The sequence below is a fragment of the Myripristis murdjan genome, chromosome 21, assembly GCF_902150065.1.
Source record: "Myripristis murdjan chromosome 21, fMyrMur1.1, whole genome shotgun sequence".
Classification (NCBI taxonomy): Eukaryota; Metazoa; Chordata; class Actinopteri; order Holocentriformes; family Holocentridae; genus Myripristis; species Myripristis murdjan.
The window spans coordinates 19075796-19087356 of NC_044000.1; the positions used below are offsets into that span (position 1 = coordinate 19075796).

At 41.6% G+C, this 11561-nt stretch overlaps 2 protein-coding genes across 2 annotated transcripts; both read left to right on the plus strand.

The window, feature by feature from the left end:
- The first annotated feature begins 1611 nt into the window (after nt 1–1611).
- abhd13 (abhydrolase domain containing 13) lies at nt 1612–7418 on the plus strand. Its single transcript, XM_030080963.1, has 2 exons — nt 1612–1835; nt 3736–7418. Exon 2 carries the CDS (start codon nt 3773–3775, stop codon nt 4826–4828), a length of 1056 nt encoding a protein of 351 aa, XP_029936823.1. The 5' UTR covers nt 1612–1835; nt 3736–3772; the 3' UTR covers nt 4829–7418.
- Nucleotides 7419–7894: 476 nt separating this feature from the next.
- Nucleotides 7895–11124, plus strand: tnfsf13b (TNF superfamily member 13b). Its single transcript, XM_030080860.1, has 6 exons — nt 7895–8464; nt 8609–8726; nt 9378–9434; nt 9544–9668; nt 9964–10117; nt 10385–11124. Exons 1-6 carry the CDS (start codon nt 8231–8233, stop codon nt 10495–10497), a joined length of 801 nt encoding a protein of 266 aa, XP_029936720.1. The 5' UTR covers nt 7895–8230; the 3' UTR covers nt 10498–11124.
- Nucleotides 11125–11561: the final 437 nt, after the last annotated feature.

Sequence of the window (11561 nt, forward strand, 5' to 3'; positions counted from 1 at the left end):
ATGGCTTGACAAGTTCATTTCTTAATTACTAAACGGAGCATAGTGCATGTTTTGCAAATAAATGAAAAAGACTGACCTGAAAACTCTTTATGCACGTGCCACAACCCAGTGTCTTTGGGCTGTTCCAGGTTATCAGCTGTCACTGCAGACTGACAAGAGCTCAGGGGTTTTTCAGCAGTGTCAAAATTCTACTAAATAACAGCAGGCATGCCTATGTATCAGATCCAACAGTTTGCTGGTAGATTGTCTACAGGGCTTGCAACACGGTGCAATCAAGGTATACACATTACCAGCATTGTTCTCTGGAGATGACAAAGTGTACCTGCTTCTATTGGTAATTGTCCTCCACCCAACAAAATCGGAAAGGGAGGGCCTATGAACTGATGCATGTTGGGCTTCAATACTCTGACTATCTCTATATCTGAATCTTTTACTCGTTTTACTCATGCCAGCTTACAGCAACAGAATTCTGTTATTGTATATATCTCATGACCAACATGTTCAATTTAAAGGTTTTGACGCTGACTTCAACACCACAAAATCAAATCAACCAAGCTCAAGGGCAGAGCTGAGTGGCCAACAGCTGTGCTGCTCTGCACATAATCTGTCTGTCTCCTCCAAGGTCACACTGAGTGGGACCAAGATATTAAATACAGCAATGTCCCAAAGGCTACCTGGGAAGAGGGAAAACAATTAGCTACATATTCTAATGTAGATTATTAATCGCATGCCTTTCTCCCTCCGTACAACACTGGCATCTCTCTCTCTCTCTCTCTCTCTCTCTCTCTCTCTCTGTGTGTGTGTGTGTGTGTGTGTGTGTGTGTGTGTGTACCTGTGACAAATTCCGTTCTTGGCAGCAGAATTTAGCAGGATATGGGATTGATTTCCATTTTTCAAGTGCACTTCCAGGTTAGAGATAAGCTAAGGGTTACAGTGTAAATTTAGTATTGATGGGGTTAGGGTTAAGGTCAGACAAACAGCTGCACTAACTTACTGTCAGGTTAGGATCAGGGATCATGAAGGAATGTGTTTGCATTATCTAAGCAACATTGCATGTTAAGGCTAGTTGTTTTAATCTGTCTCTGCTGTTTACTGCAGAAAGAAAGAAACGACAAACAAAAAACAGCAAATAAAAACTTCCTATGTGCATAGGCCTAATGCATGTATGACCAGCAGCTGATCACTCCCTCCTATCAGTACAGTAGCCTTTATCAAGACAGTAGACCACAAACAAAGTTATTCATAAAGAATATAATGTGGGTCCTTAAACTGTACGTATTTATGTCAGTGACTTGGATTATGGATTTAACGTTTACCCTGTAAAGATTTAGTTCAGCATTGACTTGGTGAGTTGTGGATTAATGTTCATTCTAAGAGCAGCACCTGGTGGGCAATAATGGAAAAGCACACGCAGTGGTAAGTCTAGTTATTTTCATGTGCTGGGCAGTAAATTAAAGGTCTGTATTTATGAACGTCATGGATATTGTGAGTTACATAACATCATGATTACTGGGGTGTGACACGCTGGCTTTGGGGTCTGCACCGCCCGCGTTAAAGCGTTGCAGTACATTTGGTTGGAATCCAGCCGGAACCTTTTTTCGTGCATCAAGCTCAACACGGACATTATCAGGGCTACACCAACGATGCCAGCCAGAGAACTAGCTAGCTTCGCCGGTTGTTACTGACAGCCACACGTCTCTTAGCTTACATACTCACTACTATATTCTCGCTTTAATTTAGGTAACTGCTGCAGAACCGAATGACAGCGACTGAGCCGTCTGTGTGCCTCTGTTTTCTTTGTTTGTATCCAGCTGAAGCGCTAAAATGAGAGAAGGGTGAGTGTGTTGCTGCTTGTTGTGCACTGATGTGAGATAGCTGCCTTTACCGTCATATCAGAGCTCATGATGATAGCAGGCTAGTGGCAAATGCTAGCTTAACAGCTAGCGCGGCTAGCCGCTTGTTACTGAGCTAGCCCACAACTGTCGTCAAATTTAAATAGATTTAGTTCGACTTTACCGGCAGCCATTGGATCTTTGCTAGCAAGGTAGCTGAGCCACCACTGTTTCAGCTCATCATTAGATTGTAGAATCGATTGGTGATTGATAGGTAAGGTGAGGCTTTCCTAGTCCTCTCTGCTTTTCTCTAAGCTAACAGTAGTTGACAGTATCATTTCCTTGTGGGTGGGGTCAAGACATTTTTCTGTCCAGTGTTACTTGTCAAGTCTTCCTCATTTCGTGCACAGAGAGACACCTAGGCTGGTGCGTGGCTTGCTGCTGCCTGCAACACTGGCCTTTCTTGCTAGTTTGGCAGCCCGAACTCACAGACCACCGATTTAGTTTTGCGGCTTGTTCCAGTCCCACAGTCGGAGACGATATTATATGGTGGTGCGTCCCAATCGTTTTAATGGATGGACAGATTAAGGCCAAATGTTTGGCATCACACATGATGGAAGTGGAACGTGCTTTTTGCCGGTAGTTAAATGGCTTGATGAAATAAACACTAGACTCGTAACATTACCTTCTCAACCCCAAACGCAGTGTAATAAATTAAGTAGCCCTTGGTTCGAGCCTGGATGAGAATGCTTAAAGATTTATAACGTTAACTGGGCCCGCACTAGTACAGAATTATTTATGTTTTGCACTGTTTTTTTTTTTTTTTTTTTTTTTTTTTTTTTGTTTGTTTGTTTGTATTGTTTGTTTTTTTTTTGTTTGTTTTTTGTTTTTGTTTTTTAAATAATGTTATCAACAACTACTTTTAATACTTGCTTTTTACTGTATGTTTTAAGCTTTGTCTGTACATCCAAAACATTGTGTTTGATTTTTGTCTATATTGCCCAGCCCTTGTATAACTTTATAACTACTAAGTACCAAATTTGATGACATTTAATGCTCAGACTCAGGCAGCTTGTGTTGGTATTCCTGCCATTGCATTAATAATGCAGTGCCAGGAAACTAATGTCTAACTAATAGGGCTTGCCATATCAGATTACATTGTTCATAAAAATATCAGTATAAATTTGTACTCAAAAAGTGTCATATCACGATATCAGTAATATAGCAACTTGATGACATGTTGACAAATTTGCATACCTTACCACATAGCCTACAGCGTTCTCTCACCACAACAACAAACATGGCTGAAAGCCAGAGCAGCGTCAGCCTCTGACGAGGAATTAGTTTGGTGTTTTCCACCATGCAGGTATATTAATGGTCACCCAGATATAATTAATCCTATTCAGGGTTTCCCATTAGCGCCATCAATTGATCACTTACTTGACTTGGATACAGTTACCTCAAATTATCATGAAATATTGTGATATTATTTTAAGTCTACTTTGCCCACCCCCTACTAACTGATATCTGTCTACTAATAATAAACTAATGCATCAGGGCATTGGTATATTTAAAAATGGTTTAAATTTCCTTAAAATGGGGTTATTAAAATTTATCTGATTGGTGCAGAACATCCTTTGAAGAAACTGGATTAATTCCACAAAAATAATATATTCCATTGAAAATGTTTTTAACATTGAGAATATTTTCAGCTGTGCAGTTATCGTACACTTGATAGTCAAATATTCTTTCTGTAATGGATATAAATTATACACCATTCTGTTTGTCCATTGTAAAACATTTGTGTTTATACATTTTTTTGATGTTCAAATGCTTTCAGTTGCTAACTTCTCCTTTTCTTCTCGTCTGGACTTTTTATTTCCTGTCTCCCCTGTGTTTACAGGGTGTGTGTGGTGTGACTCAGCTCTTGGTGTGTAGCCATGGAGAAGCCCTGGAGGCTGTGGGGTGCAGTAGAACGCTGCACCCTGGCCCTGGTCTCCTGGTCCTGGGGAACCTGTCGCATTTCCCTCCTGGCTCTCATCCTAACCTTCCATCTCTATGGAGGGTTCTTTCTCCTGGCACTCATTCTGGCTTCTGTGGCGGGCATCCTCTACAAGTTCCAGGATGTACTCCTCTACTTTCCCGACCAACCCTCATCCTCTCGCCTCTATGTTCCCATGCCAACAGGAATCCCACATGAGAATGTGTACATTCGCACCAAGGATGGTGTGAAACTCAACCTCATACTGCTTCGTTACACAGGAGGGGACACACCTGCTGGGGTCTCCTCTGGCAATCAAACAAACCCCACTTCCTCTGCTCCACCCACTATCCTTTATTTCCATGGTAATGCAGGAAATATTGGGCACAGGGTGCCCAATGCCCTACTGATGCTGGTCAACTTGAAAGCCAATGTGGTGCTGGTGGACTACCGTGGCTATGGGAAGAGTGAAGGTGAGCCCAGTGAGGATGGGCTGTACCTGGATGCTGAGGCCACATTGGACTATGTCATGACCCGTCCCGATCTGGACAAGACCAAAGTGGTGCTATTTGGCCGCTCACTAGGAGGTGCTGTGGCAGTGCGCTTGGCCTCAGTTAACCCTCACCGCGTAGCAGCCATTATCGTAGAAAACACCTTTCTCAGCATCCCCCACATGGCAGCCACACTCTTCTCCTTCCTGCCCATGCGCCTGCTGCCCTTGTGGTGCTACAGGAACCAGTTCCTGTCCTACCGGCAGGTAGCACTGTGCCGCATGCCCTCTCTTTTTGTGTCTGGTCTCTCTGACCAGCTCATCCCACCAGTAATGATGAAACAACTGTATGAGCTGTCCCCTGCACGGACTAAACGCCTGGCCATCTTCCCAGAGGGCACACACAACGACACCTGGCAGTGTCAGGGCTACTTCGCTGCCCTGGAGCAGTTTATTAAAGACCTGCTGAAGAGCCACGCCCGTGAGGAAAGTGCCCAGTCCTCTTCAAGTGTCACAATTATCTGAGAAAGGGTCATGGAAATAATTCTCTTGACTAGGTTATGGACTGGAAAGTGTGAGGGCTATCAGTGACATGAATTGGATGGACTTAATTGGGTTTGGACAGAATGTACATTTTTTATGCTTTTGTCTGGGTTTGTATTTTATTTCATTGTTTTTATCTTTCTGTAAATTTACCATATTGAACAAAAAAGACAGATTTAATTGAGTATTTATGAGGTTTTTGAGGGAGGGTATGGAAACATTGCCTTCACAGGGTTTTTTGTGTTGCAGCTATGAATGCATGTATTTATGGCCTTTATGAATGATGTAGGAGCATACAGTACATGTTCACACTGTAAGACACAGCACAACTATGAAAGAATCTGCTATAGAAGCTCTGCTGAAAGAAATCAATCATGAAAACATTTACTCATACAATATACTGAGGGTATACAGTATTTCAATGAAAACAGGTTGCTGATGGAATAAAGTTGAGCAGCACATGTTTAATAAACTCATGAAAAAAGACTGATAGTAGGTATATATATATATATATAATTTTTCTTTTTGCATTGCATTGTTGTGTTCAGATTCATGTAAGTGTTGAGTTATGTAGGCTATGATCTTTGAGCTGTGCTTAGAAGAGCATCAGGTTTTTTTTGTTGTTGTTGGTTATACTGAGTACTTGCAAAAGCTTAGCATGTCATGACAGTGTAGATTTCTTCTTATACCCTCGCAAATTTCATTTGTTCTAGACAGCCAGAAATTGGGTTATAATAAATACGTGGTAGAAACTTGTGCTGTTGAATAATCAAGCTTTCAGTCACACAAAGTAATTGTTGGCTGAGAGGTAATGGTCAGAAGGACAAAGATTACACATTTGTCACAAAGTTGCACATAATAAATAAGTTACGTCTCTATATCCTGTCAACCTTACTTTCTCTCTATACTACTGTAATGAACTACAAGGTATTCTCCCAAGTGCTGTCTCAAAACACAGCCAGTCAACCATCTAGTCTTCGCTCTTGCCCTCGACCACTGAACAGGTTCACGTCCCCCAGAGAATTTGGCAAGGAACATTTGCGCTGTGTGTGGTTTGTAGTTAAAGATTTATATATGAGACTTGTGTTTTTTTTCTAAATGATAGGAGTATTTGATTATAATGAACATCATAATTGTTAAGTCGAGGACCAGTTTGTCTTCTCACCCCATGCTTATGTGTCAAAATGGCTTTACTCACTTGGAGGGCTTTTAACGAGCTAATTAACCTTTCCTGCATGTCTTCCAGGAGGTGGAGCAGAACTAAAGGAACAAAACACTTATCTGCTCTCGCTCTCCAAATGCAGCACAGTGCACTCACTGCAGTGCTATTGAAGCCATTCAAATACACTCAACAGAGATTTGCTTAGCATCAGCAGCCATATTTGATACTGTGTGCTAAACAAAATACAACAGACACTTAAGAGACCAAATTTGTGTGTTTCAATGTGATAGCACCGTGAACTGCAGTCTAATTCTACTACATGAATGTACAGTGTGGGTATAAATTAACCAGTGTGCTTTATGAGAAATAATGTATAGATTGTCTTTTTTCCTTTTCTCCTGTGACTTTTTATTCACCAGTGGCACAGTTCTTTAGTCCATAGTCTGAGCCAATAGTTTCATAGTTTCAACAGTTTCATGCATTTATATATGATTCCAGATGCACTAGCACAGTTAGATCATGCATTAAATTTTCTTGGATTTTCATGCTCCCATATGCTGGTATTGGCCATCACATCTGAAATTGACAATGTGGAGTGTACATGGCTTTCAAAAAACTTTGCACGCTTTCATTTACACACTTTGAACTAATGACGTTAGCTTGCATTGCACCATCTCTCTGTTACTGAAAGGATGGAGGGACTAGACATTGTTCACTTGATGCATTGTGCATTGTGCATTGGGTGGCTGACCTAAAAACAAAAGTGATTATATTTTCCGGATAGAGTTTTTGTCATAGCCAAGTGCATTGTGGATCGTCTAAGTCCTGTTGTAGAAAAAATGGAACCGAACTGAATGTGTCTTGTTATATTTTTCATAAGGAAGATCATTTTGCAAGGTATGGTGCAAATGAATCATGACACATATTTTTATCTGTTCACATGTTTTGTGAATTGAGCGGAATGACTGCTGTGAAGAACTAGGGGGTGGAGAGCGGCAGCATGATTTTGCATTTTACATGTTGCGTTTGAAAAGCGGCATGTGTCATGTTCAGGAGTCTGACTCATTATTATAATGGTCCTTTACAGTGTTGACTTGTGCATCTACAGTGACTTGTGAGTTCATTGTGAAACACAGTCCAGAGCTTGACAGTAATATGTCATGACAAATCAGATAATCGAATGAGAACTCACCCTCTACTCTCAAGACTTACTGGAAATGTAGATGGGTTTTCTAACATCTGAATGGTCAATCTTTATCTTCTTTAGTATGAAGCAGTCAGTTTAAATAATTTTCCATATGTCAGATTCAATGTGTTTCTTTTCTATTTCAAAACAATGTCAACTTCTTTTCTAAGCACACATTTTCACTATTTTCTGTACAGTAACATGCAATAAATTAATACATTAAATTGAGATGTCTCGGTTAATTTTCTTTTTATTTATTTACAAAAATGCTTGGTTAACGTACCACTTGTCTGCTTTCACATTCTTTGAATCCATTCTTTGAATCCAATCTACTATTATCACTTCACTTTTTATATTCTGGTAATAATGACGTTTGTTCTGCTGTTTGCGTTGTGTTATGTTGCTGTTCTCAGTTGGAAATTTTGCACTTCCTTTTTTTAGTACAGCTTGGCCTATGTAGCTGTCTAATTCAAATGAAATGGCTTCATGAATAATGTCAATTTCTACAGTTTGAAATGTCTAACCATACTTCCTCAAGGGCATGTCACGCTCATGTGTAAATGAAAGTTATGATGAAGCTTCTGTTCCCGTTGTACCCACACGACTTGGTGGTTTAACTATTTATTAGTTACAATGCTGAGGAGGTGAAAAGAAGTTTGTCATTTTACAGGAGGAAGATGAACAGAGGGAGAGAGAGGTTTGTCTGGGTCGCTGGTCGAGCAGGAAGCTGTTAGTGTGGTTAGCTGAGCGGAACATTAGAGGGGAAGCTGCTTTGCCCTTCTATGTACTGTATTCTGTGTGCGCAGTCACGGGCTGGACTGTGGAGCAGAGCAAGGAAGGGCAGAAACGAGAGTGAAGGGCATGAGTGGAAGCTAAACAGAAATTTTGGGTTTTTTTTTTTTTTTGGGGGGAAAACACTGATGCAGTGAAACAGACAGCCAGCATCCACAGCCTACAACTAGTCTATCAAAAGAGAAGCTGTGTACAGTACAAGTCAGACTGATCATGCTGCCAATGTAAGCTCTCAGGAGATTGCATGGGACCTGCAATGGCACTGCTGGCAGGTGTAGAGCCTGGGACTGGACAAAGACCAGGCGAGGGGAGGCTATCCTGGCCAGTATTCCTACTGACCCTGGCTGCTGTCACCTCCTCCTCCCTCTCAGTCCTGTCCCTGTACCAACTGCTGGCACTCAGGGGTGAGGTGGAGATGCTCAAATCAGACATCAGTCGCAGGAGAGAGGAGCGACAAGAGCCCAGGCACGGAGGCCAGGTGAGAGACAACTAGCCCCTAGGGACGTAACAACAAACACCACCACACCACAATTACCAGCACAGGGCACGGACAAGGCTGTGAAAATACAGCATACATTTTAGACCACTGTTTTTTCCTGAGGATTGTGATCTTTCTGTCCAGACCTTGGCACAGATGACTAACAAGAGAAATATCCCAGAGATTCTGGGCCGACTAGTGTCTCAGCCGAGTCGTCCCCCGACGAGGAAGAAGAGACAGACAACTGAAGAAGACAAATCATGTAAGATACAGTGCAGCAGATTGCACACTCTTCAAGCTCTTACAAACCTGTATTAGGCTAGTTATTGCAATACAGTTTACTAAAGAGCAAGATTAAGTAATCCCCTAAAAGTGATTCATTCCATCTCCAGTATCAGTGTGACAAAGGCCTCATTTTAAAATAATTTTCATTTGCTGTGATGTTTCTCATATCTCTACGCTCAATTGTAACAAAGAACCAAGCGCGGAAAAAAAATAAGCTGTGTTTGACAACCAAGACCGATGTCAGCAGGTACTTGTCAAGGCTGGTTTGACAGTGGCTGTTCAACATGCTCAGATGGTGCAATAAGATAATGCTTCAGTAAAGTGCATAATTTATGTACAGTATGTGAGCACTGAGAGTCTTCCCTGCTGCTTTTAGAGCTGATGGTATGAAGATGTAAACTGTCAGGTCCAGTGGCAATCATTATTTCAGGACCAATATTTACATCTCTGCTCACAATGCTTATGGAATTCATCAGACAGAAAAGCGAAGGAAAAGGAGAAAGAGTTGGGGGGAGTGGGACATAACCATGAAAAGAGCAAAAGTCAGAACCTCGTGAAGAACCTTGATGAACTGATGATTGCCTCTTCAACGGATTTTTAAACACATTTACACTTTTCTTTGTCCCAGTTTCCCAGCCTTGCCTACATATGTTGGCAAACACCAGCAGGAAGACCTTTCAGAAAGGTACAGTATACTACAGTATAAAATATCCAGGCTCATATCAGCGACATTATTTCTACTGATTTAGGATTCTTTTACATGTTTGCTGACAAAATATAATGTTTTTGTTAAGACTATGACTCGGAGCTACACACAGGCATTCCCTGGATGGCAGGGCTGATAAGAGGCTCTGCGCTGGAAGTAGTGGGAGACACAATGGTTGTCGTAGAAGAAGGTTACTTCTTTGTCTACAGTCAGGTACATTTCTCTGCTGTCATTTCCTGGCCTTTACACAGGGGGGTGCTGCTGGATTGCATGGCAATCACCGGACTTTACAACATGTCTAAATAAAGTGCAGAAAAAGGATGTGCTGGGTCCATGCTTATGATCGTCTGAGAGACATTCAAATAATGTCAGATTAAAATTTAAAAAACGGATATAATAGAAGTTATTCATGTATGTGTGTTAAACAAAGTGCAATATAATATGTTGTCTGCAAAATCTGTCAGGATCCTACAATTGTCTCTGACAGCTGTACCCTGTCTGGGCTCAGGTCTACTACTACAAGGACAGCACCTTTGCCATGGGTCATGTGGTGATCCGTAGGAAGAGGAACGTGGTGGGAGACGAGCCTCAGCAAGTTGTCCTGTTCCGCTGCGTGCAGAACATGAACCCTGTCTACCCTTTCAACACCTGCTACACAGGAGGTGAGCCTCGGTTATTGTCATGTCCAGCTATGTTTGCCCTTTGTACAATGGCTGTTACACAAGGTCAGTTTGTCTTTTCCCCTTTAGTCCTGCTCTAGTTTGTGTGTGTACCGACATGTGGTAGCCTATGGGTGAACGTGTGTATGGTTGGATATAGATGATTGGGTTTGCAAATGCGTTTCTCTAGTTGTCTTGTGTAAAACAAACAAACAAGAAAAAAAATTAGCACTTCAGGGTCTTAATTATCATGTTGCATCCTACCTTCAGGTATTGTAAAGCTTGAAGCTGGGGATCATTTGGAGCTGCTGATCCCCCGATCCACAGCCAACGTGTCCCTGTATGGAGACTCCACCTTCCTGGGGGCCTTCAAGCTGGCTTGAACTATGTCACCTCACCTTGTACCCAGGGAAACGGGGCCACCACTGTTGGGACATTGTCTCAATGAGAGAGAGAGAAGTGTGAGGACCATGGCACAGTGCTGGTGATTCTGTATGAATTCATATGCTGTTACAAGAACACAACAAGCACTCGCTGAATGAAAGATCATGCGACTCTTAAACTTTTTGGTGATGGTGTTTTTTTTTTGTTTTTTTTTTCTTTTTTTCGGTGCCCCCACTTGATCAGCTTGGGATGATATATATATAGGGATATATAATATGAGGGGGTGGCATCGTCCTTGTTCATATAAAATGCATGCCTCTTGTTAGCTACAGCTCTGTGTGTTCATTTTTACCACATATTATCATAAAATATTGCTGGCTGCTCCACACGCTCTCAGAAAAGCAGCTGCAATGCTGAGTAATTTTGGTTTTAATCAAAGAAAACATGCTCATTAGTTGACCTGCCAAGTAAGAGATGTGTGTGATATCACTGTTGTACTCTTTTGAGTGAAATGATGTATAATCAGTAAATATAGTGACGATTTCCTCTTTCCTCCTGCACACAGCAGTAGCATCACTATGTCCAGTACTCGAGTTGAGGGGGGATGAGGGTGGATGGCATGAAATAAAAAACGGTCTGAAATAAAAACGGTCAAAATCATCCACCCTGTAAAACTACCATCCTCCCTTTTCATCAAGTGAAAAAAATTGACCATCCCCCCTGATTTTTTTTTTTTTTACAACTCGACTACTGACTATGTCACAGAATTACAAAGGCTGACCTTTTAATTTGTATATTTTTTAGATGCATAAACGAGAGTGGCCTGGATTAATAGTTTCCCCCCGAATGCTGTAGTGTGAGCTCTGTGTACCTGTAACCAATATTTCCTATGAAATTCCTATGATTTGAAAATTCAGATGCAATAAAGTCACAAAAATCCTGCACAAGAGATGACATCATCTCTGATCTGGGTGGAGGGCCTAGTTCCATGTTCGGCCACTAGAGGGAGAGCGTTTGACAGCAGAAACTTGTCAGCTAACAAGACTGCAGGTTGTGAGAAGAT